The sequence below is a fragment of the Bombus terrestris genome, chromosome 2, assembly GCF_910591885.1.
Source record: "Bombus terrestris chromosome 2, iyBomTerr1.2, whole genome shotgun sequence".
NCBI lineage: Eukaryota > Metazoa > Arthropoda > Insecta > Hymenoptera > Apidae > Bombus > Bombus terrestris.
The window spans coordinates 18866981-18893519 of NC_063270.1; the positions used below are offsets into that span (position 1 = coordinate 18866981).

General features: G+C 44.1%; 1 protein-coding gene across 4 annotated transcripts in view; it reads left to right on the plus strand.

Annotated features, from left to right (window-relative positions):
• LOC100644552 (ephrin-B1) overlaps nucleotides 1-26539 on the plus strand; it is a 58136-nt gene that overhangs the window by 16858 nt on the left and 14739 nt on the right. For 3 of the 4 annotated variants that reach the window (XR_007225930.1, XR_007225929.1, XM_003394013.4), the window contains exons 2-3: nucleotides 24678-24819; nucleotides 25733-26036. Coding sequence is in view for 2 of the 4 variants with exons in the window: in XM_003394013.4 (XP_003394061.1) it covers nucleotides 24678-24819; nucleotides 25733-26036 (446 nt within the window). In the remaining 2 variants the exon portion in view is untranslated. Of the gene's footprint in view, nucleotides 1-24474; nucleotides 24557-24677; nucleotides 24820-25732; nucleotides 26037-26539 lie in introns of those variants that run through there. The other variant, XM_020868324.2, reaches the window with a different exon arrangement.

Consider the following 26539-nt stretch of genomic DNA (forward strand, 5'->3'; position numbering starts at 1 on the left):
ATAATGAAATTGTACTTTTATCTGTGGCCATGGTTTCGTTTCACGAGGTCGGAAGATTATCTTTTTCGGGAGAAAAAGCAAAAGTATCGTAATTAAATTTCTCGCGGCTCGCGATCATTAATAGACGCAACACCGGTTGCCTACGGACAGAGGATCGAGTTACTCGGAATCGCTGCGGAGTATAGTAACGTTCAACTAGAAATCAGTGCCGGCCGATAAGCGCGCGTTCTCACTGTTTCCCTTCCGGTTATGCTGATAAAGCGAAACGTTGAATGGAGGTCGCGAATGACATTGATATAGAAAGTAGGCTGGAACGATCGGGGAGGATCGCCTGGCACCTGGGTCCATTCGCATCTTTCACGGGAAACCTGTTCGTTTTGACGCTGGTTTAACCATGTCGTGCATATGTTGCACGGCTAGAATGAACTTGTTGACGATGAAGGACGGGTTTCGAGTTATATCGAAGCGTGTTTAGAGACTGGCAGGGAATGCAGCCACGTGACGGTCTCTGTGATTGTCCAGCGCTCCAGATGTTCATTTCTAAGAATGTATCTTCATGACAGAGTGATGTCATGGATTTGTAGAATAAGACTGACTGCGTTTTGTTCGTATTGAAATTGGAGAAACTCGATACCAGAGATCGCAACAACGATTTCACTTTTGAAGATGACATTCTAGAGGATTGCGTGTACTTTGGCATAGGTGTAAACAGGTATTTATGTAAGGCTGACCGTATCTTGGGATTGTATAACGAAGTAATTCGATGTAAATCTAACGATTCCTCTATCCTCCGATAGAAGAACGATAAGAGATAAAATAAAATTTAGAAAATTTCGCAAGCGTTCATAAGTAAAACGAACAAAGGATAATTTACATGCGATGAAATTAGATTTTTCTCAATCGGACGTCTCGTAAATTTTCCACATGGAAATTCCGAGGTTGTCGATGATCCTTGATTCGGCAAAACGCTCATGGACCTCGCATAGAATTCCATAGGCGCGTGGAACAACGGTACGTGACTCGCGTAATTAAGCGCGTAACCTGACAATATGCGTGGCTACGTATGCGTACGCGTTATGTGGAACAGAATATTTCGAATTTAACGGGGAATCCTATTTAACACGAGCGCGCAATGAAAGTAATTCCAAGCTTTGCGCAATGCGATTTTAACGAACACCGTAATGACGTTTCCAGGGCTAAATAAAATGTTTGGAAGTAATCAGATAGCTTTCGTCTAATTGTTATGCTCCCGTATGCTCGTTATTACTCGCACTGTATTACCGTATTATCGTTATCATATTATTTTTCATTCTCATTATTTTATGCAAAATACAAAATAATACCAAACATTAGCGATCATTATGACGCAGTTAACGAGTTACCTCGGCTATTTTTGTCGTCGTAACGATTATCCCGTGTTCGCGTTCGACAATTTATTACTCGATACGAGCGTAATAACAAAAACATTTTTAACATAAATTGTATAGCAACGATAATGATTTATAAATTACGCGAGAGATTTACGAGAGATTTTGAACTAAAATCTATAAAAACTTGAAGGAGAGTTTATATACGAAAGAAATCAACTGCACGAAGACCTTTTTCTCATTTTTTCCTTTTCTCATTAGTGTTCTTCGATATCTTACTTGGTTTCTAAATGGTATATATAATAGTACGGTTACAACATCCAGTTACAGTTAAACACGATGATCTGTACCGCTTCTTAAAGCGATTACACTCGTGTTCGTACAATCATCGTGATCACCAAATGGGCAACGAACGCTTAGGTGAATGTGCGAAACTTTTTCTAGGACGACCGTTACCAGATCGCGATTTCATAATCTCGGCGAAAGTACATACGACTCCCACGAAGGAAATCCACTTACAAAATTACCAATCGATAATTACCTTTCGCGTAACTCAACCACCGACTCGTCGTCCATTTTTCGATCAAATTATACTAATCGCTGCTCATTGATCTTAGAAATTAAAAAATCCACGCTATCGTTGCTATGTACCCCCCCTTTTTTTTTTTTTTAACAGGAAATGTTTCTCCGTAAGTGTATTAGTAAAGCGCGAAAAGATCATTTCAGGAGCAGGAAAGGTCATTTCGATATACGGTTCGATATTAATTTCTTCCGACTTTTTGCATTTAAAGGCAGAGGCGCGTAAAAGGCGGTTAGGTTGGAAGCGTGTCGGGAAAGAGAAAGAGAAGCGAGAGCGAGTTACGCTCTGGCAAAGCCGGAACGGTTCCCTTCGGGGCGATCGTGGATCGTTATCGCGTGGAAGAGTACAGTCCTCCCTCTCAGTTCGACCTGACAAAAAACGCAAAAGGAGCAGGCCGACTCCAGATGCGCGATCATTTGTAATATTTAATTATGGGCGAGTCCGCGGGGAAGATCGTGTCGCTACTTTAGATCAGAGGAGAAGCTCTTTCTTGTCGTAAGCTTCTTTCCCTCCTTTCTTCCTTCCTTCCTTCCTTCCTTCCTTCCTTCCGGCCGTCGATTTCGTTTCTTTGCCTGTCATTTAGATGGCGGCAAGTGATGAGTGCTGATAACGTAAGATACTTTCACTGATCACTACCAAACGGTTTATATAGTTCAGGAATACTAGAGAAAATCTATCCTCGGACAAATTGTAACGCAATGCTAGGAATGTTTTAGAGTTTAGATAGATTAAACTTTATATGCGAATAATTCTTCCTATGTAATTCTAAATCTATTAAATATTTCAAATAGTAATTTTTCTTCTATTTTAAAAGAAATAATCGAAATCGTTTCTGTCTTGAAGGTCACGTATCTCTTACAGGCATTTAGGTTGATCACGTGCTTCCAAGAATATTTAGTAATCTTCAAAGGAATAAAGCTTTCGACCTTCCGAGATAAAATATTTCTTGCGCATACCACGAAAAAACAGACTTCTCAATTTCCTTAAACTTTCCAAGCTAAATATTTTGTGCTTTTTGTTAAGGTCAACCGATAGAAGAACGAGTGGATAAATTTCTAATAGAAAAATATATTGAAATAAGTATAAGTATAATATATGCTGATCCGGACCCTTGCTCTTACAGTGTTACGATACAATAGAAGAAGCTACGATAGGGAGCACGTTCATATATTTATAGCAAAGGACATTACCAGAAAGTTAACCTTGTAGCTCTAGCCGAAGGCTACAAAACACAACAAAAGAAATCTACTTATAGCTCTTTTCTTTCTAGACCTTGTAACCCAAAACATGATTTATATTCAAGGACACAATAATACGGACCTCTCGTTACTTCGAATTATTTTTGTTTCGGTAAATTCTATTCTCTTCGTAACAGCGGTCTCCGGGTCATGGATATACAAAACTAAAGATGTAGAGTTTTTCTCCAAGTAATTACTTCAACAATTTCAATATTCCTTCAACTACGGTATTTGTTAGGATATCGAATTGCGTTGTTCTCATTACTATCGTATAATATCGCAATCGTTGACCAGGACCTAATTTATATTAAATATCACGTTTGGCCAAGGAGTATGGAAGACTCGCGAAAGTATCGGGGCAAAATGCTTGGTTACAGTGTTCGCACCTTTTTCGAATCCACGTTCTGAACCTCCAATTCGGGGTTATAAAAACGTATTGATCGTACGAAACTGGATATCGTATCTGTAACGGTAACAACGACAGCCACGAGTGTTGAAAAGCCGTAGCATGAGTAGTCCATAATATCGGGCAAATTGTCGGGTATGCCCGGTGCAAAATGCGAAGCAGCGTCATTTTTCAGCGGCGTTCTTCTAAAATTATCGATAACTTATCGACGATTGACTATAATTCCCCGTCATACGTAGACGTTACCCAATGACGAAAAATCTCATTCTCTGTCTCGCACGTCCTCGCCATCTCATCTTCGTCTTTCCTTCGTACTCATAACTCGATACGCGATCGTACATAGTTGCACTTTCGAGCAATACGCTCCCCTATCCTCGGGCTAATAAAGTCGTATCGCTTTATTTCTTCTTCCCCCCTCCCCCTTCTTTTCCTTTTTCTCCTCTCCCGCGGCTATTTCCTAGATCTTCTTATTAAACGATGCCTGAACGCGCCAACACAATGGAAACTAAATATTTCTCCGGATTTGAGGAAACAACGTCGGAGAACCGCGTATCGTGTAATCTCCGTAAATTATCGTAACGTCTCTACGATCGTTGAAAATTCTTCGTGCAATTTCGACCGATAGAATTTTGAAAGAATCTAACGCTTTTCATTTAGTCGGAAACGTTACGTCGAATTGAAAATTCCCTATCACGATATACTTTGATATATATATATATATATATATATATATATCAATTAATTAGTCATACATACAAACGATGATATAAACAAACCCGAGTGTCTATCGTATGTAGTAACGATTAACGATGCTCGAATCTCATTCGAGAACTTTCTCTCTCTTCTGCCTGTTTATTGCTGCAAATTAATCTTCCATGTGTCTACTGTTTAGTTCCAAATCTATGTCAGTAATGTCGTTCACACATCGAAAGTCTTTGTGCCTGTAGAAACGGGAACAAGAACGAGACACGAAAATTCGACGATTACATCGAAGTTAAACGAAATCGTTCTATTTCGAAAGTCCCGTTTGCGCATCTCTCGACCCTGGTCCATTTGAACGATCCGCCAGAAAACGTCGTCTTGTTGCGTGCGAGAAACGTGGCACGGCCTAATGCGATTCTGATGTACGAAGCCGATGCTGCGAAAGGTCGAGACGGTCAGAAAGCAACGGAACGCGTACGTACACGGCGGAAGTGGTAAAAATCCTTTTTCCTCCATGGCGAGGCACGCCGACTTTCACGCGTCCTCGAAAACTGGTTTTCAAGTGTCACGTTTGTCATCCTCTCGTCCGCGTCTTTCTCGCGCAACTTCCTCGTCCGTGTATACCCTGGGGCACAACGGAGATAAAGAAGATCGGCCGGGTGCGTGTTTACTACCGTCCCAAGATTTTCGTGCAGCTGAAGTGCTTGCTGAGCGACTTATGTCCGCATTTTCTGAATGGAACTCCGGCTACGGGGGATTTGCGCGCTCCGCCATTCAATGGAGGTTAAACGCTGTGCCCCTCCTCTTCTACGATGCACGAATCGAAAGTTTCGGGTTCCTCTTGCTTTTCGTCGACTTTCGACCGTCTTATGGTGCGCACGGTTCGCACGCACCGATACAATGTGCTCTCCAGCACAATGTAAACAGCATGCGTTGAAACGTTGAAACGTTGAAACGCAATCCTCTTGAGAAAAGAATGTCTCGTTCTTGTAACAGTTAGGTGACTATCGGAAGAAAAAGCAGGAACGAACCGCGTCGATTGAGAGAAAACTTCGATAATGAGTTTTGGCTGGTTCGTCCGATGAAAGAAGTCACGAGGGGTCGTCGGTGATTAGTTCGATTTCGAAGGCGTATCAGGGAGATTGTAGGGAGTTTTTACGCGTTAGGGTGGGACACGGGGCAAGATTGGTAAGCTAGGTCCTTTGAACTGGTGGTATATATTCAGAAGTAAGATTTCGCCCTCCTGCTTTTTCGTACCACCATATTACATAACTTGGTGAAGCCGGTTAAATATAGAAACAGGAGATTCGATTATAGAATCGAATCGTCTCATCTTGCGTATTGTGGCGTAGCTACTTCGTAATATAATATTTATGCGGGCATAGTCTCGCAAAAATAGACAAGAACGATTTCAATCAGAGTCGTGAGTGTACCGATTCCATCGGAGTATTTGCAATTAAGATTGCACGCTTTGCATAAGGAATTATTCCTCCCTGGAATTATGCTTACATTGTATAAAACGAACCTGTATACATCTACACGGTGATAAATTAACAAGTCAATAACTCCATTGGCCACCCTTTCCCGTTTCATTTTAATCTCCGATCAGCCCTAATCTCTCGGCAACAATTTTTTTCTTTCTCTCGTCAGTCACTCGATCCTGGAATTTTCGTTATCGTTGCACTGCGCCGACCCGAGGCAACGCCAACAGGATCGTCCACGCAGTCCCAACCCTGTCCACTCTCCCTCCATTCAAAAAGAGAGAAACATTCCTTTCGGCGACGTTTTTCCTTCGAATTTCTTAAAACATATAGCCGAGCACACTATGCCCGTGCACCGTATGATCAGCCGAAATATTCATGAATATATTTCGTATATTACATGTATCCCGAAATGCGAAAGATGTTATTACGCGGGTCCCGGTTATTCTTCGTACGTAAGGCCAAGAATGGAGATCGGGTCCCGGTCCTTGGAAGGGCGCGAGTCTTCCAGAGAAAGTATATATAACGCGTACTACGAAGAAAATGTGCCACGTAATGCGCCGCGAGGCCCGAAGCGAGGATGACCACAACCTGGTGAACCGACGCAGAGGGGCAAGAAGGCAGAGGCAGATGCAAGAATCCAGAAAAAGAAGCAGCTGCACCCTGTGCACCCAACTATCCTTTCCCTCTCTCTTTCTCTCTCTCTCTCTCGCTCTCTCGCTCTCTTTCACTCTCTCCTTCGTGTTTTCTCTCTCGAATCTTAAGTTTTGATTCTATGCGCCGCCTTCTGCTGCCCCTTTTCAATAAAAGGCAGCGATACGCGTTTCGAAATATCCCAGTGTGTACCGAAGGCTTTCTTCCGCAGCTTTTGCGGTATATCCCGTGTCCAAACAACTGCGTGAAATCGATGATACCGGATAGCTTAAAATTTTGAATTCAGATTTTCCGAGCGACAGTATACAAGATAGCCAAAAGCTATGACCGCTAAGAGACTAAAAGACTGCGTAAGTTAAACGCATGAAACATAGACAATTAATACATAGATCGAAATATTCTACTAAAAAGAAAGAATTTCTATTAAGTTTGATCAGTTTATAAATGTAGAAACGATTGGACTAGCGTCGAGCCAAGTGCAAAATGTCGAGAGATAGAAGAACCTGGTGCAAAGGATCTGGAAATTGCGCATCTGGCCAGCTCCACCTTTGCTTTGATAAGAATATATCTCGGATCCGTAATCTCACGGCTGTGCGCGGTCTTATGCTATATTTCTCGTCGAACGTTATCAAATACGCCGAAGGATAACTGGCTTCTGAGAAGGAACGATCTGCCGATGTACGATAAGCTTGTTAGTCTCGAGCGATGTTCCCTCCTCGTGTTCGCCCTCCCCTCTTCCTCTGTTCATCGTCAAGCTATACTGAATCATAACTGACACCGAATTAAAAGCGAAGGTCCCCTTTGCTCTCTCGGCCTCGTCCCACCCTTCCGTTCGTCTCTATCCTTCCAACTCTTTGCTCGTTCGTTCATCGTGGTAATTACCGAACACGATGTTTATAAAAGGTGTTGCGATAAAGTTAAATTGGCCTGTCTTTTGTCGATGAACGACGCGGATCGGGTTCGTTAAACATTTACAATTTGTCCGTGAAGCAGGTTCGGGCTATCGGAACGCGCGTCGTGCAATCATGTCGGTTCGAAAATTTAGAAACACGGCCCGGTAGAAACGTGTCGCGGCAATATCAAATTACGCTCGTTACGACGCATGACCCGGGTACCGATTAACTCATCGTGAGTCAGTGTATAAACGACGCGACGACAGGCAAGCGGTAACTCGACGAGTTTAAGAGGTTTAATACGTACCTTTGGTGGAAGAATGCAGATCTCATTAGTTGCTTCTAATAAACTCAACACGACCGTAAAAATCGTAGTACATGGTGGACAAAAGTTCACATCCATCAACAGGATTATATGACACTGAATGACAGTGTCCGACAGTGAATGCAGAGAACATACGATATTCCCCTTATCTCTGTATCACCGCTGGGAATTTTTTCTCAAATATCGCACGGTAGATACAGCTTCTTATCTCCGCATCGAACGTCAAATAATTTTCGTCGTTGGAATCGCAGAATACCATTTTTATTTGGAATAACCAAACGTCTTTTGATCGAGTAGCCGCCGGATTGTAAAAAGTAATTAAACTCTCGTTTTTGACGCTATTCGCGAGACGTACAAATTTTCCCGAGTACCAACAACACCGAGCTAATCCTTAAAAGAAGAGCAGAGGGACTCGCGTTCCTCTCGAAGTAAGGTACAGCAGGTGTCAAATCCGTGCGCGCTTAATTAGCGCAACTCGTTTCCCAGACCGTTGGAAATTACGTGTTCGTGCATCTTGCTGGAGAAAAATAGACGAGTAACGGGGGCCCGTGGACACAGATCGATCCAGAGAGAGAGAGGGGGGGAGGGGAGAGGGGGAGAGAGAGAAAAGCGAGAGAGAGTGTGGAGCATCGGCTATCGAAGGTTCAATCTTCGTGCCATGGGGCCGGTCACTATATGGGATTCTGGGGATACGGGGGAGGTAATCGATTACCATGGGACCGATCTTTCTCCTCCTCCTCCTTTCCTTTTTTTCTCTCTTTTCTTTTTCTCTTCCCTTTTTTCCCTTCATCTGCCCACCCCCACTCTTCCTCTGTCTCTCTCTCCGTTTCACTAGCCTCCTACCCTGGTCTTTCGAACCGACGCCAAAATTTATACCTGGCGGCTGCTACGGAGATGCACCCTCGTCTGAATGGAGGCAGGGCATTCAACGGCGCCGCGAACTGTGAAACGAAAAATATATGGTTTCCAAAAGAACAGCCGTAGGTCGATCCTCGAAAGGCGGAGGAGAGAACGGCAGCGAGAGAGGAAGAAGGACAATCGACGAGAGAAAAGAAAAATGCCAAGGGGTGGGAGTTGGATGTGTGCAAGAAGGTGCGCGAAGAGAATAAGAGGCGAGAAAGACTCGCGAGACCCGTGAGTGTCCTGTGCTATAGGAGCTCCGAAAACGAGAATCGGATTCTTTGAATTTTCGAGACCGGCAAGATTGATGCCGTGGAACATTCTTAGATGTCGGTGACCGTGGCTCCATGGTATTGTCGACAGACAGTTGGACGTCTAATGACGAACGATGGGGGCTCCTTGTCGTCCGAACGGGACGACCCCCGGTGTTATATCGGTAATCTCTGCGGCCGGTCGCCGGATTTAGAAAAGTATCGATGGTTTGATCGTTGCTGACATAGTTTACCTCCGAACGATTTCGCTTCCTTTCCAGCGATACCATGTCGCGATCAGAATTTGCGTTACGTCGCTCCAATAATGTTTGGTAATGTGGTAATAATAAAGGTAATGTTTGAAGCAATAGCAGAATATTACGGTCACTTAGTTATTTTAAACAGCTACATAATTCTCTGTCTCTGATTCCATCAATTGGTTGTGTAATTTTGCCATTACGTTTGGAATACGTTTGCCATCGCGTGGCAAACTTTCTTTTTATCTACCAACGAGTACACATATTGTTCTATTCACAAACTTTTGTAAAGTTCACGTGACACGTTTCTTTTTCATGTACGCGTGTAATTTATGCCTGTTACGCCGCTAATAGTACGATTCAACGTAAATTCAAAGAAAGAATAACGAAGGATATACAAAAAGAGACGAAGAATGAAATGAAATTATTAGAGGTCGGGGTTTGCGAGCAAAGGCAGCTATATAAACGAGCTGTATACACAAAAATGCTCGTTCAAAGTTCGTACGTGCTGCGACCGCGGCTCTAAACTTGTTTTGGAGCATAAGCTTACAAACTCTAAAACGATCCTCGGTGATCATTACCGTCTCTAATCCCCCATTCATAGACATTAAACTGTTACGCGGAGCCCAGCGAGCTCCGAAAAAGTACTCGGCCGGAAAGCACTCGACCAAAAGAATCTCCAAACGACAAAATACCCTACCGACTATTAACCCACGGCAACAATGCCGAGCAAACAAAACGCTGCACTTCTGTCCGCAATAATTTTTTTTCATCCCTTGCTGCCTCTGGTATCTGGTTCACAATGGAGAACCTTTTCCGGTGTGTCGATCCAGATCAGCCATGGACTATGACGACCCTCTCGGTCGCATTTTCTCTATCCCAACACCCTAATCGAGGATATTCACAATCAAGTAGTCTATTATTTGTTGAAAACTCGACAGAATGGTCGAGAGAAAGAGAAGAAAAGAGAGAAATAAGGGGCGGAGGGGGGGGGGGGAGCCAACAAGAAAATCGTGCAAGATAAAAGACACGAAAAGACGTCAGGTATCCTGGAATATCTCCGGGTCAACATAGAGCATCGTTTTCTTCTTCTTCCTCGTCTAATTCTCGTCAGGTATACGTAACCTTCTTCCTCTTCTACGCGGGTCCTTGAAACCAAAGAGCAAAAGAAGCCGATGCTCTTGGCGTGTCGGGACAAAAGCGAAGCGAGACGATGGTGGCTCGTGCAAGCGCGCAGAGTCTCCCGAAGTATATACGCACCGTTAGGCCCCATTTGTCTAGAACATCAGGATTTATGCCGCCCGAGGTTACTCCGCCCTTAGGCCTTCGAGAGTTCCACCGATTTACTTTTATGGCTCCGTACTACCAGCAGCAGCCGGCACGAAGGACCGGGTGAAAGTCGCGCGCCGATGCTATTCCGTGGTGTTGCGCAAGGGAAAATGTTACAGGAAACACGCGAGGGGACCACCGACTACGGCAGGCAAGCAACAAATTGTGAAACACGCTCCAAACTGAAAGAGACGACGCGTACAAGAAACCGCGTACATCGCGAGTGCACCGTATCGTGATTAAACGACACGAGTCTCCGACTCAACGATGCATATATCGAGGATAAAAGCACGGATGAAAACGACTTAGAGGGTCGTTCGGATCAACTTTATCGACTTCGAAGCTTTCCATAAGATGGAGCATAACCTTCGACACGATTAAATCCTCCACGTTTACTTACGGACAGATTTTCCGTTTCACGTGACTTTAAGCTCTTTTTCGTCCGTTTCATTTAGTCGGTGGCTCGTCGAAGGTTTCCTAGAGCTCGAGATAAATACGCGTTATCGTCGTTCGAACAAAGACGAATACCAATGCGCGCACGGAATCCTTGCACCGTTGGTCTTCTGTAACGACGGGATTCATATACGAAGGTAACTCCGCCCTGAACCCGGCGGCCGCAGGCCTAGCTATTCACATCCGTTTGCTTCGAGTGTCTGTGCTTGCGTCGAAAAAAGGAAGAGACGAAATAAAAGAGAAGCGAAAAGAAGAAAGGGTTCCTCAAGGTTGATTTTTACGCCACTTGTCGCTCGCCTCTATCGTTGGCATGGACATTTTCTTCTACCGCGTTCTCTAACTAAACAGTGCCCCCCCCCCCCGCCACTCCTTCCTCTCGTCCTTACCGAAGGCATCCTAGTTATCGCAAAAGTCCCTTGTCCCAAAGGACGCCGCACGTGGTGCGTCCAGGTATCAGCTAGTGGACCTCGTACCTCGCGAAAACGATTTCGCCAGAAAAGTCACGTGCGGAAAGCAGTAAACGTAAAAGTCGTCGCCTGGGCCAGAGATCCCCCCGAGTTTCAACGAGGACTAAGGCCTTCGTGTTTACTCGACTGCTTAGCACGTCGTAAAGGGATGACGAGTCTATTTCCTTGAAACGAATGGCGAGGACACACAGGGCAACGGGAGGAGGGGTTTGATGTATGTGCAGAGGACTTGTCGAAGAAATCCTTGAGTTGTTGACAGAGAGAACGGAACAGGGACATAGAGGCAATACGAGGCGGATGATAAAGAGGCGGAACGAAGTAGAGGAGGATGAGACACGAAAAAACAGAGAGTGGTGAAGAAAAAGTTATCTGCCGCGAAGAGGATCTGGCGCGGTCGAAGAGTAAACGATAATGACAACTTCCTGATTCGATGCTCGCTCAAACGACGAACGCGAGGAATTCGTGTACGAGCCGCTCCAACATATGCCGTTCGCATACAATTCTGTTTGTTTACACGTCGGCAAGACCGCGCAAGGGGAACGCAGCTACGAACAGCGAATCGACTCTCGGCAGACTGACGCAAACCCCATAGATCGTGAATAACCCTGGTATGGGAATGCTCCGTTGTCACGAACCGACTTAACGCGCCTGAAAATCTCGATAACGATCGGCCAAATGTTATCGCGTTAAATGGAAACATGGGTCACCATCGACGATGGGAATCGACGATAACGAATAGCGAAGATCGAACCGCTTTGAAATTTCGTCAACGTTGAAACTACCGGTGCCTGCTCTGCTCTGCTCTGCTCGCAGTGTTTGCAAACACTGGCTCAGTGGTGCGATTCTTGTGAAATTGAGATATACAATTGGCTACAAGTTTCCTCCAAGTCCCATTTCAGATTGAAAGGAAAACTCGTTTAACCTTTTATATCTCCCAACACGTTCTATTCTCTTCTTGGTAATCCACGGATATCCCTACAACCCGTAACGCAATTGTAAACCTGGCAAAAAGTCAGAGAGCCAAAGTGTATACACACATGGCGCGTCTGACGTGGCGCAAATCAGCGGCACACAGGCTGGTTACACGCCCCGTTTTCCCAGACGCTGCGGAGCAGAAGCGATATACGCTATACATCTCTGACCGATACGACGCCGAGTAAACGAAGAAGGCTCTGGAAGGATGTGGTTGTTCGAAACACCTCGGAGGAAGGGACGAACGGCTAGAAAGAGTCGGGATGGTGATTTTCCGCGAGTCACGCGAATTCGTGACTGAATGCCGAGAATCTCCGGCGATGTGTCACGCTGGTGTGAAACGTCACGGCACTAGGAAGTGACCCCGAACTGTCGTTGGGCCCGCGTACCTGTGCACGACAATGTCCATAAACAATGGGAGCTATCTCGGGGATATCAACACGATGGCCAGGCCGTGGATCTGACCCAGGAACGGGGCCCTGACCCCGAACGTGCACCGGGACACGGGTTATCTTCCATATCGGCCGGACAGAAATGTCTCAATGCGCAATGCGGATCTTTGTCGAAGGTGCAAATACCGTGCAGCCGGTCTGTCTCTGTCAAGGAAATCCTCTAAACGGATGCACGTCGAACCTCGCGATCAAACCGCCGAGGGACAGATTAATAATAAGGATCGTGGAATCGTGTCTACGAGATAACGCGTTTGATCGATGCCGGTTTCCTATTGCTCGATTATTTTGTTCGGATAACCGAGCGATAACAGGGCGGAGAATATGTACCGGACTTGCGTTGCGGGGTATTACGAAGCTTCGTTTTGCAACCTTTCTGGCGAGATCGAAGGTTTTGACGGAAATCTAAGTAGATTGTTTTGTATGTTTGATCGCGTTGTAGATAATCGGCTCCATTCTTTGGAAGATTCTCCGTTTCATTGCTTGGCTACACGATTGGTATACGATTGTTAAACGACAAATGGCCGTTCAACCTTCTTTTCTTAATTCTTAATTTTTCTACCAGAATACGTGACAATTCTCGTGACTCTGTCGAATTTCCTACATCATCAACCTATTAACCACGATAGAATTCGTCTTCTATGCTTATGAACGAACGATGTTAAATAGTAAATTCCAAGGCGCTTCCCTTTCCAATTACAATTTGTGGGATTAACCAGTGTGCCTTCTGAATCGTTCAATTGTTATCGATATTATTCTGATTTCTCTCCATACCTTAGTAATATGGTTATACGTACTTACACGTAAGTAGTAGTTAGTTTCTCTATTTTCACCTCATAGGAGGTATATGATGGTTAAAGTGTCATAATGAAAGGTGTTAAAGTTTAATGATCTAAGCCGTAGAAGATAAAATTAAAATATTATATTCCACTATATAAAATATGGTTTCCTCTATCTTTATTTCATTTTCTTCTATTCGATCGAATGTTTACGCGTTCTCGGAAGCTCGATAAAAAAAATGAGCACGCGGAGATTATATGGGTATAAGAATATTTTCCAAGTACGCGCCGCTACCTGGAAAGATACCGAAACAAAGTATCCGGCGTGCCATAACACCGTATGGCCGCGGACTGTTCGAAAACTGATCCCGACGTTGCGTTTCCCCGTCGTAGGAACAAACATTTCCATAATCGTAAACCTTTCATCGGCTCCCTCGTACACCGAAGCTGGTATCAGCTATAAAACTGAAGAAGCTATAACGTAGCAAGGTCAGGCCGCAAGCTCTACGTTTTCTTCCCAAACTCGAGTGCTAATATACCGAACGGTACTTGACCGAAGAGTGGCTCCGTCTAATCGACGCCCGAGATCGCCATAAAGTTGGCGATCGTAAAATTAAATCGTCGTTAAATGTCACGGAGGGTCGCTCGATCTCTCGTTGCTTTCACGACGATTACAAGGTTCCACCAGAAGAAACAAACAAAAATTACTCGGAGAAGAATTTCGCTAAATACTATTGGCCACGATCGGTCGCTAAATTTTCAATCATGGTAATTAATACTTTGTGTTAATCCTTTCGCTGCGGTAGTTTATCAGGCTAGGGGTATTTCTGGTATACGGATGAAAGGGATTTGCGTTAATTAAAGATATATATGCATGTTTAAACGTTCACAGGGAACCTGGGTCGTTAACGCTCGTGCATTTCTTCCAATCGAATTTCCTAACTTTTGAGATATTCGATTTAAAATCTGATTTTCATATCTTCATACTCGTACTTATATACATATATATGTATATATACATTTTCGGCTGATACGATACAAATTTCAACGAGTATCGGACAATTTTTAAGGTTTCTCAAACGACGTAAATGGATAGTTTGTTCACAACGAGTTAACTGTTTTATATATAGAAATAAAAATGATTATTATGTTCGCGGTGAAAGGGTTAAAGCTATTCGCGTCACACGAGGTTTCTCATGTTCGACCGGATTTTTTCAAGAAACACAAATTCCTCGAGAAAGAATTTGACTAAACGACGACGTTTATAGGCTATCCCGGTGGTTCGTTCCTCGAGGAGAAAAATATTCGGGAACTAATGGTAACCAAAGGTGAAGCGGCTTACGGACGCTAATTGGTAGTTAAAATTAATTAACGAGTCGGCGATACACACGGCTCTATTACCTACGTCCTACGTCTCCGCATCGGCAACGCGCGTACCTTCTCCGCCGCATTAACCGAGTTGGCTGCAACTCGAAGGTTCAAAGGGTGAAAACTGCGGTCGCTTTCGACACATTCGAAACGCCGAGACTGATAAATCTCTGGCCCGCCAACCAGCCAGCCAGCACGGAACTCCGAGAAGCGCGTCGTCGTCGTCGCCGTCGGGATGCCTGAACCACGTGGTTTCAGACTCGACTCCGACCGACTACTATTTTCTTTCAACGACGAGCATTTGATCTCCGATCGGGACAGACGCTCCTCTACTTACGCCGTTAGTCCAATTACAAAGGAGTGGCATGCTGCTGCACATAAATTACACGAGCTCCGGGACAATCTGAATCGTATCGAGACTCGGCCATGGTTTAACTCACGATGTTACTCCGTATTTGTACACAGACCAGACTAATAGGCAAATCATAGCCTGTTTCCACATTTTTATACTCGAAGGTTACTTTGTACGGCTCCTAAACGAGAATAGCGGAAATGTTTCGGTCTTAACGTCTCTCAGTTTCAATTATTTTATTCCATAATCAATAGTTATTCTAGTTATAGCTATAGATAGTTATTCTAAGATGATATTTTTAGATAAATAGGATAGGCTTTAGTTTGCAAAACATAATTACTCTTAAAACGTACGATTCTTTAAAGGTATGTGGAATATTTTTCGAGATATACGTAATCCTTGTGGCAACTCTACGCTACTGTACAAATCACATGACATCGAAACGTTATTCGTCATTGATACTCGTTAGTAATTTTTGGCAATAATTCTAAATAAAATTGACACGTATACAACCTGCCTTTGAAATGAAATCTAAACTAATCTCTTAGCACGAGTGTAACGACTCGACATTGCACAACAAGAACTTACCAATATCTGTAATTCGCTCATTGAATGATATAATACCTCGCCAACTAATTCTTACAAATAATTCTTACAATCACCCGTAACTACACCTACTTAAAACGAATAAACAGCGATGAAGAAGAGAACAAGACATAATTACAAACAAATATCCTCTACCCACTCAAATAGCGCACTACCCAAATTTTCAAATTCCATATTCTCGATTCGAAGCAAACACGATTATATCCGATCTCCAAACTCAAAGCCTCTTCTCTACCTATAAATCGTCGAGCAACACCGTCCTCCGATAAATTCATATTAAACGAACGCGATACGTAAAAGAAAAAACCATCGTCACCTGTTTGAAGGAAATTCGGCCAGACCGCGGGAGAAGAAGATCGTGTTGCGGCTTTCGACGCGGTTGATAAATCGACGCTACGAGACGGAACCCCGAAAACACGTGCGCGGACGTGGCTGCGGTATAATGTCCCCGGCGGACTATTTCTTTCAACGGCGGCCCTCTGATCTTCGGTCGACTCTGACACTCCGTCTAGCCACTTTAGTGCCTCCATTCCACGCCTCGCGAGGGAGGTGGAACGGCGAGAACGTTTGTACACTGTGCACGGCTTTTAATAGGACGCAACGTCGCGGTACGCGTGGATCGATGAACTTTCGGTTAGAAGCCACACGCTACGCCAGCAAACCAGAATCGTGTGTTGTCTGTTTCGTGCGCCACCGATCGACTGTGTCGACCCCGAACGAGTTTCGACCTCGAATAGAATCGCCGATTCGTCGATTTTTCCTCACCCCGTGTCCTCGAACGTCCTCGAATTGTCTGCGATCTCGAATAACACGTGGTAATTTAATTTGGAGCGCTCCAGGGACAAAAGATCGTGCCGTAGATGTCGAAATTTTTTCCTTTGGCGTAGGTAATGTATCTTTTTCTTTTGATCGTGTGTCGGTTATTTTGATCGGTTAGGAGGTTTTTTTGTAAAAGAAAAAAAAAAATACAGTTGATATTGGAAAGAACGAAGAATCGTCGCTGACGTCTTCGAATGTCGTAAATTTCCTAAATGCTCTCGTCGACGATAATCACTTTGTCCCCTCCTTTACATTCATAAAGCACGCGCTATATTTTCTCTCGGAGATTTATCTTCGCGAAACAGCGCCGATTTTTTAACGACCACCCGTTTGATGGAGCTGTATTTTAAACGGGCTTTTTAACTTTTAAACTGCCGCTCCTTTGAACCTCGTGACAAGTGATCGAAATACAATCCGGCCGATCGAATCTACTTAAACACTTACGATATTTCCAATGCATCAATCAAAATAGAAAAAAAAAAAAAAAAGAAAAAACAAGAAACCTACGTAATCATAAATCGTAATTGTACATAGCGAAGATGCCCGTCAATTTTCAGTGTCAGAAATCCACCGCAATTGAAAATAGACGGCAAATTCGATCGACCCAGTAAATGTAAACCGCACGCTTCGACCACAAGTCTCGCGGGTTCGGTCGTGTCTTTAAGAAAAAAAAACAGAGGACGATTTGTCGTTTTCTCTTCGAAAATCAACGTGTCACAATTTCGTGTATCTTTAAATATTCACAGTTCTCTAAAAATCAGAGCGAATTGATCGATCGTATAAAACTCGTCGACGAAACAACCGATTAACTGCGACTCGATGAGAACAGTCACGACGAAATTATCAACGCCAACAGGTTCCGTATTCGCAATCGTTCAGCTGTTTAACGGGCGAGCTCGCGCCGGGACAAAATTTTGCCCCGAGGGAAGGAAGAATTACCAGGCGCCTCGTTAACTTTCGTTTCGTCTTCTTCCCTGTTCCGTTTTCACGCGAATCGTTTCTTCCCCTATCTTTTCCCGCGCTCGTAAATCCGATGGATTATCGGCACCGTTAAGGAAAAAGTTGCGGTGGGTCGGCGTAATTAGAGTAGGAAACGTTTCACGTACCTAAAGCGCAAGTTTTTTGCACCGGTGTAATTGTCCGAATTTCTCTGATTGCTCGATCAACAGCTATCAAATAATTTTGTATACGATTTTTAGCTGCGTGAGTGGCGCGTATCGAACTAGACTTTCTAAACGAATTCGTAAAAAATTGTCCACGATGATAAGAAGATACTCGACAAAAGATACGTAAAATTCAGGTACCGCAGAAAGTACGATAGCAGGAAACGGTTCGAATTATCCAGGATACGAAAATAGATCGAAGAGGAGAAAAATTCACGGGTAGGAGGGGGCGGATGGTCGGTGGAAGAATACGATAAATATTTGAAGTTAACTAATAATAACGCCGGCACGTCCTAATGGCACGGAGAGACGAAAAGACGCCGCCGGCGACGACGCAGACGACGACGACGACGAAGACGATGACGAAGACAACCACGACGACTGGTCTTACCCAGCGACGTCGACGAGAGAATCACCCGCACTGCTTTTACATAACGCATTAATGTCGTGCATTAAATGGACCGACTGCGCTGTATACTGGACCATCTTGCAGGAAGTTATTATAAATACGGCACGAGACCGTGGAATTCGTTACGGTAGGGAAAGCCGCGGGAATGCAAGCGGCGCTCTTTTATAAATTATTTAAAAGTTCAAGAGGCCCCCGCTAAAGAACCAGGCCACGTTTCGGCAAAAATGCTTCTGACCCCTATGAGATAGAAATAGATCGACGGAAATCCAGTGCACGCAGCTACCGCCTTTATATTTCTACCGCTGACGAGTTGCGTTGACGTGAATTGTTACGTCGATGCGTATAAAAGGTGGTAAAATATTTTTTCTTCAAATAAAACTACTAATAAAACTACTATTTTCCTTGAAATATATTATTTGATCAAAGTATTCTTCGATCATCGAGTACTTTTTCGATCATTGATTGGTTTCGTTATTCGTAATTTATAAGAAGTGGTAGGTAGCCTCGTGTTTAAAGGCTCGAATACTATTTTTACGAGATGTAACTTTCGTATTAGAATTGAGTTGGATTCCGTCCGAAATCGTTGGCTCTCAGTCTTTGTAAAACACAGTTTGAGAGAAGAATTCGTTTAGGGCAACGATTAAATTCGGGCTGATTTATGAGAGCTTCTTGAAATCTTCGAGGAAATAGTTACGCTTTACAAGGCATAAAACGATGATTTCGGTGTAGCAATGGCCTGAATTGAGGAAATCAGCTTGGTAGAGGACGGTTCGCGTTCATTCGGACTCGTTAAATCTACGCCCATAAAAACGACGACAATAAACTCGGTCCATAGTCTCGCGGCTGTTTTACGTCGATTTTCAACGCCGAAGAACTGGCTGCGGTTGCCAGCTCCGGAAGAACAAAGGCTTAGTATGTGCACGATGCAAAAATAAGATCAGCCGAGGGGAACCAATTATGGAGCGTATTTGATGTCGCGAAGACAAGCAGGTGCAAACGAGAGAACCGATACGTTACACCTTTCCCTCGAACGCGATTGATGTTTCCTCTATGTTCCAAGGTTATTCAATTTTACCGTTTCGAAGAATCGATTGACTCTATCAAAAGTAATCACCGGATTTTTTAAGATTTGAACATTGGGTTATCACATATCGTGATAATTAAAGAAATTTAAAATGTTCGATATGTTCGATATCGGCAGACGATGCTTAGATCGATACTGTGAGTTATCACGAAACAAACAAGATCGAAGATATTCTTGGATATTCTATCTGTCTGAGAGTAAGGAAAGAGAAAGAAAAAAGGAGACCAATGAAAAAATCAGGAATCGTTCGAAGCTTCGACTTTATCAAATACTTTCTAACGTTTCTCAGTCACGCCGTCAATTTTCAATACTAATTCACGCAGACATTAGAACCACGAGCCTCGAGTCGGTGACGAAATAGAAAGAAGAGGGAAAAATATGCATTATACGGGTACAATGCTTGTCTAAGGAATGAACATGATGAATGAAAGAGTCGAACGATGGCCCCAAAGCCGGTAACGTCCAAGAATGCTTCCTCTTAGTCGTTTTGCTTTCTTCCCAGTTCTCTTTCTTTCTTTCTCTCTCTCTCTCTCTCTCTCTCTCTCTCTTCCCCTTTCCTACTCCCTCTGTTCGCCCTCTTTGATGCAGTCGCAGCTTTGATATTCCTGCCAGAATATCCCACTTATAGTTAGCGCATAAGCCTGCTCTTCTCTATTCGTTTCTTCTCTATCTCACACTCTCTCGCTTTTCTCGCTTCCAATTGTCCTTTCTCACTCGCACCCCATTTCTTCCAAGCTTGCACTATCCCTGTCATACGTTTCCAGCTTTTCCTTCCTCCTCTTTAGCGCACACATTCTAACACACGTGGCTATAGTTTCCTCGACGTTTCTCACCGACTCTTTGTCCCGTCTTGCACGGGACGACGCGACGACGTCGAACCGTTTGCGAAACGTTCCTTGCTCGGTGTTCACCTCGCTAGGATAATACCGTGCACGCGTGGATCTCCCCTCTCCTAACGCGATGAAACGCGGGTCAAGGATCGACGATTAAAGGATTCGTTGGCGAGAAGAGCGTGTCGTTTACACGCTGACGCGAATTCCCGCGGTTTCCGTTGCTTCCTCGACGCTCCAAGATTCCTAGATTCCTCGAAGAACGCCGGTAATTACGTCGATAAGAATCTCGCATAATTCACGTGGTTGGAATAACTCTTAGGCATCGTGGCTAATTTTCTTCTCCTATGACTGGAAAGAGGGAAGGTGTCGATAGAGCTTGATCCAACGTTCGTCGAGAAAGGAGAAAAAAGTTAGACACGGATATGTTCGCCGACCAATGAACCGTGTCGATTGGGACATGAAATTGGGAAAGGAAAGGGTGACGTATAAAATTGGTCTGGCTGAACGATCGACGAGAATTTCCAGAGGTCCCGAAACGATGGAGGTCCTTGATCGGTACACGCCCACTTTTTCGCTGTTCCAATTAGGCGAGCACCCTTGTGCACGTTTTATTTGGTAGTTGATTGGTGTCGAGCAGACAGTAGTGGAAATTAATGAAGACGGTTTCCGGGGTAGGATATGCCGAACAGTTATTGGCCCTCGAATAATTTCGCTGAAATTCGCGGATTTTACAGGTGTTTAGTCGACAATGCAATTAGCAGCAACACGGTCCACTAGACAGCCAATAGGATATCCGCGATACACGCGTTTATACGATCGACGGAAATTAGGAATGTGAACGGAATAAATCGATGATCGAGATGAGCCCTTGAGAAGATGCAAACATTTAAAGCACCATTTTTGTTCGTGTAAAATGTTACGAAATTTTATTACGAGATTTTGTAGGTTTTTCATCTTTACCTAGATGTAACGCGCGTTAAGTTTCTCATAGAATAAATGTCTTAATTGCTCAATTTTTTTTTTTTTTTTTTTTTTTATAGCACAAGAGAATAACACAAAGTATCGTATCTTCCAAAGATAAACTCTAAAAATAATATTTCTTACACTATCGGTTTTCTCTATCTATCTTCAACATGGTTTATGAACGGTTCGATCTTTCAATGTACATAAAGAAATACCAATATCAGCGTTCGAAAAATTCCGTAAAAAAGAAGAGCAACGATAACGATGATTAAATAGCGTTATCGTCTGTATTGAGTAAAAGCAAAATGTGTTTCTAAGCAAACCTGCGATATTCGCAACCGCATAGGTTTTTAGGTTCGGAGGGGTCATTGAAGACACCCCATACATATTCATAGCGACTATTTACCTAAGGCCAGAAAAGAACTGTTAAGAACGAAAGCAACGTATCGCATTAATGCAAGGGTCCTCGAAGATCCTACGAATACGTAGGTATATGCAAATGACACCATTGCCGCCGAGGAAACCTTTAAATCACACATCGAGGCTACCAATAACATCGTCGACGATCATAATACAAGACCGCCTTTATGCTCGCTGTACCAGCGAGAGTAGCAAGATGTTCGTCCTCGACTTTAAAAGGATCACGTTCTAAGTACCGTAACATGCAATAACAGCCTTTCATCGGATATAATTCGTAGCAGGATTAAAATAACAAATAGACCAGAGAGCGACGCGTGTTGCATGTCGTAATTAACATACACCGTTCGACGTGGAGCAACAAGTTTTTATAAGAAACGAAGTTTGTTAATCGTTCCCAGGGCACCTGATTCTCGCATAGAATTACCGGACACGCCATTGATATCTCGTTCCAAACGAACAACCGAGTAACAACTTCCAAGTTTCACGCGATATCTTATTATACCGTTGAATTTGCATCTGATTATACCTAAATGAAATAAAAGATGAAAAATCCGAAATCAACGTTGGCGCGCGCTCGAAAAGAAAAGGATCTGTTACAAGAATTAGAAAATTTCCGACGATGCAGATAGGTGAGCAAATTACCGTCACGGACAAATTTCAGACAGATCTCGGTTATTTAAATTTCTCTCCTTCCCACCTTCCCACCGTATTCTTCTTATCTCGGCTCGTTCACTGGAACAGTTGAAACGCGAAATAAGGTAGATACAAAGCGAATCTTTTTTTTCCCCCCTTCAAAACGAATGCCCCGGTAAATTTATACATCACAATTCACCGCGCATCGCGGCCATTAACGCGTCGACGACCGGGGAACATGACGGCCATGGTACATCAACCTTCGTGAGGAAACCGAGCTGCCCGGTCCAAAGTACCAAAAGGAGCCACGCCGTGCTTTTATCGCGAGTAATTCGGGCCACGATCGTACGTATACGGTGTCTAATAAATTCGTGAATGGCCAGCCAGCGACTGAAATGTTCTACACACCCACGCGTAACGCACACGAATTGCCATCGTGCAACGGTCGCTCTCACTCACTCTCTCTCTCTCTCTCTCTCTCTCTCCTTTTTTCTTTCTATGGGTTTCGTCTATGGTTGTGTGCGCGCGTGCCTCGATTCCCGAGGTTGTTGGCGTTTGGTTGCGCGCTTAGGGTGGGTACCGAGCCGACGAACCGACATGGGGGCACCAAGAGAGAGCGGATATTATCGCCAAACGTTAATTTGGTCGAGGCCCGGCCTACCTTCCAATTTTCGAGCCCTTACACGCCCACTTACGAGATTGTCCGTTAATGCTCCGAAACGTCGGGACGCGTTTTCGACGCCCGCGTTTTACCGCCACGGAGAGCTTCACGGACTTGGCGTACGGCCGACGGGTACATCTCGGACGAGGCTTCTCTTTAGACTTTAGACTCTCTCGGCCTTTGCATACGAGACACACGTGTTGCCAGAGTACCGTACGTGTATACTTGAAAGGGTAAATAGAGTTCAACTCGAGCAGCAAGTCTTAGAGACGAAGGGTAGTGGATCTGCAGGTGTTGGACATTTCTAGACGTATAGAGCTTTTTAGAGTTTAGAACTGCAGCTATTAAGACTTTAAATAGCATGCTTTTAAGTTAGACTCTGTTAACCAGAGGTCTAATTACGAGCAGAAGACTTTTAGACAAAAGGAATTCAAAGTTTTTAAGGTTTTCATCAAAGGTAGCCTGTAATTAGAATTTCAAAGACGACAGGCGAAATACAAGAGGAATACAAGAGGCATTTTACGAAAAAGGAAGGGTATTTGCAAATTTAACATCGATAACGCTCGTGTATGCGCGTACAGCCTGATAACGCTGGTAATAGTGTAATGTTAACGGAGCAAGGGCGGTCGTATGACGGAGAGCATCGCGATAAAATTAAATGGAACGTCGAAGAAAGGAACGACGCGTCTCCGATTGGACGCTAAGAAAACAGGGAAAACCGTATTTCAGTCTGTGCCTTAACATTCCCGCGTGGACGCGCGCATCACATACGCCCGCGCGCCTAATTTATGTAACACAGAACAAATATACTCGTGGTAGCGTACGGCGCGTACGTAAAGCGCGGTAGAAGCAAAGAAAATAAATACGGGACGGAACAAGTGGAACGTCCGCGAGAAGCAAGAAAATAGTTCGCGCGGCGATTCGTAGACCCAAAATAGGGCGGTGTGAACAGCAGGAAACTTTACTATACACCGTGCAACGTGGAGTAGGAGAGGCGCGTGTATTTGGCGTGTGTGAGCGCTGTTGGAAAGAACCGGTTATATAGCAACCGTCCTCCACCTTCTCCACCTTCTTCTTCTTCTTCTTCTTCTTCTACTTCTTCTTACTCTGCTTCTTCCTCCTTTTCTTCTGCCTGTTCTTCTCCTTCTTCCTTACTTTCCTTCCTACTCATTCGCCGACCTTTCGTTCCATCCTCGCCAAGTATCCAGCGAGCTCGACTACATAATACAAGCGATCCTATACATACAAACAAGCACGCGCGCGTGTGCGTGCTCGTATAGAGACTCTCTGTATGTACAGTGTACACTTACGTGAGGTCCCGACACCATGGGCGCCTGCCTATCTGACATTGGGTGCCTGCCTACGAGGGCGAGTCCGCGACGTTTTTTTTTTCTTTCTTTACCGACCTGGCTACCGACGGACGGACCCTGGGGAACCGTGTATTCCTTCCGAGGACCCTCCGGGGGCGTTGGAATTTCGCCAACGTTTCACGGATAGCCTTGTTTCCGATACGCGGAAACCCAGTCAGAATTCTATTGTACTCGACTCGCAACGGATATCCCAGGATATCCCGCTGCGAAAGAAACACCGCTGAGTGAAACGTGACCGTTAATACATTTAATCGCGCCGATGATATCCGACGATTAATTTTTTGCTTGATGCGTTTTGAGCGGCGTCGAGATCCAGGCGTTGGAAATATAAATGATTCTCTTCGCTATTGTTCCAACTTCGTTCGTATTCGTGTATGTATACTACGAATGTTTGCGCCTATTTACTATGCCTATACGATTTCCTATATTTCATTCGGTAATACGAGAGTCGAATTATTAGATATATATCGATGATTAATGTCTTCTGTTACAGATTTCGAATAGACAACACAGACCACATAATAGACGTGAACAAGAACAACGCGGCGTTCGAGTACGATCAAGTGAACATAATATGTCCTGTGTACCAGCCAGGAACGTATGACGAGGACGCGGAGAAGTATATTATTTACAACGTAAGTACTTTCGTATCGAATCGTAATGCTAAGAATCTTACCCTCGACATTGGTAGAAAGATCGTCACGAGTCCGAGCGTGTACCCTGGTCCCGCCATCCATAGTGGGATCAACAGATAAATCGAGTTACACGTCTGTCGACCCATTATGCGAAATAAAAAATTGTCAAAGGGCGTTCCGTGCTGTTTAGACAGCTGCTGCTACTCGAAACTCGTTCGTTAACTCGCTCATATCGGACCCCCAAGAACGACTTCCGCCTCGTAGCCAACTCTTGACATCGCGTTGCCCTCGAGGGGCTGTTCCAACGCTATTTCACCCGCTTTTAAAAATATTCATGACAAACTACCGTGTCGCCATTATTCCCGAATTAGAGAAACTCGTATATACAAGACCGATAACGATGTTTGTTCTTCGGACGAAAATTACAGAGTTTCATAAATCAAATTGTTGCTAGCATCGTGAAAATCTTTCGTTGTTCTGCTTTCCCTGTTCTTGCTTTTATCAGAGATTCCAACGGGCAGTTTCCAAAAGCTGCAACGCAAACGTCACGAATCATCGCCAAGATCTAATCATCTTATCCTACCCTCCTCGTATTGTTTCGTTCGAACTCAACGATACTTTCCTTACTCGAGATACTTTTTCTCCCTTAATCGTATCTTAAGAGGAGGGGAGGGGGGATGGATAGCGACGAACTAGCGAACGAACGAAAATCAGCTTTTTTTCACGGCTATTCGTTGCGAAGAATAGCTTTATCTTTGTAAAGAATCTTTGTTCGTATAGACTGGACAAAACGATAAAAAAAAAAAAAAGAAAAGAAAAAACGTTCAAGGACGTTCAACTCGTAGGTAACAAACAACTAACGTGGCGAATCGATTGGTACCGGGAACTTATAGGTGCATCGTATGTCTCACAGGTGTCTAAAGAGGAATACGAAACATGTCGGATAACGAATCCAAATCCACGGGTGATAGCAGTCTGTAACAACCCGTATAAGACCATGTACTTCACGATCACCTTCAGGCCGTTCACACCGCAACCTGAAGGTCTAGAGTTCCTGCCAGGCCACGATTACTATTTCATCAGCACTTCGTCCAAGGACGACCTTCATAAACGCATCGGTGGACGATGCACCAGTAACAACATGAAGGTGGTGTTCAAGGTGTGCTGCCGCAACGAGGCTGACACCTCGTCGTCATCGGCTACATCGCGCAACAATTGTGAGTATCCTTCGTTTTATTGTAAACACCGATACAAGTATCACCATTTTCTTGTTAATATCGATTTGTTCGCGTAACCAGAAGATATTCTTCTCTATTCGCATTGACGCGAAATTTTTAAAGACGTTCGATGCACATGCACATTAGAGAAACGATCGAATTCGCGAGCGTTTTCATCTTCGGTCCCATTTACAAGCATTGCTTAAATATTCCTATTGCGAAATCGTTCCGACATACGAAAACCTTTGTCCTACCGAAAGGTATTCTAACGGGGTCCGATTATCATAATCTGAAATTATAGTCGTCGTATAGGTCGTCTACGCCGCCTTTTCATTTCGCGTGTAAATCACGTTTAAAACCTTCACGGTTTCGCTCGTGCGTGCGAGCTCCCTTCGTCCACACTCGTGGATGAAACGATTGGAAGAAGGGCCGTGTCATAAATTCATTATCCCCTAATCAGTTACAAAGGGAAGGACTACTCGTAACGACAGACGGTCTACGCC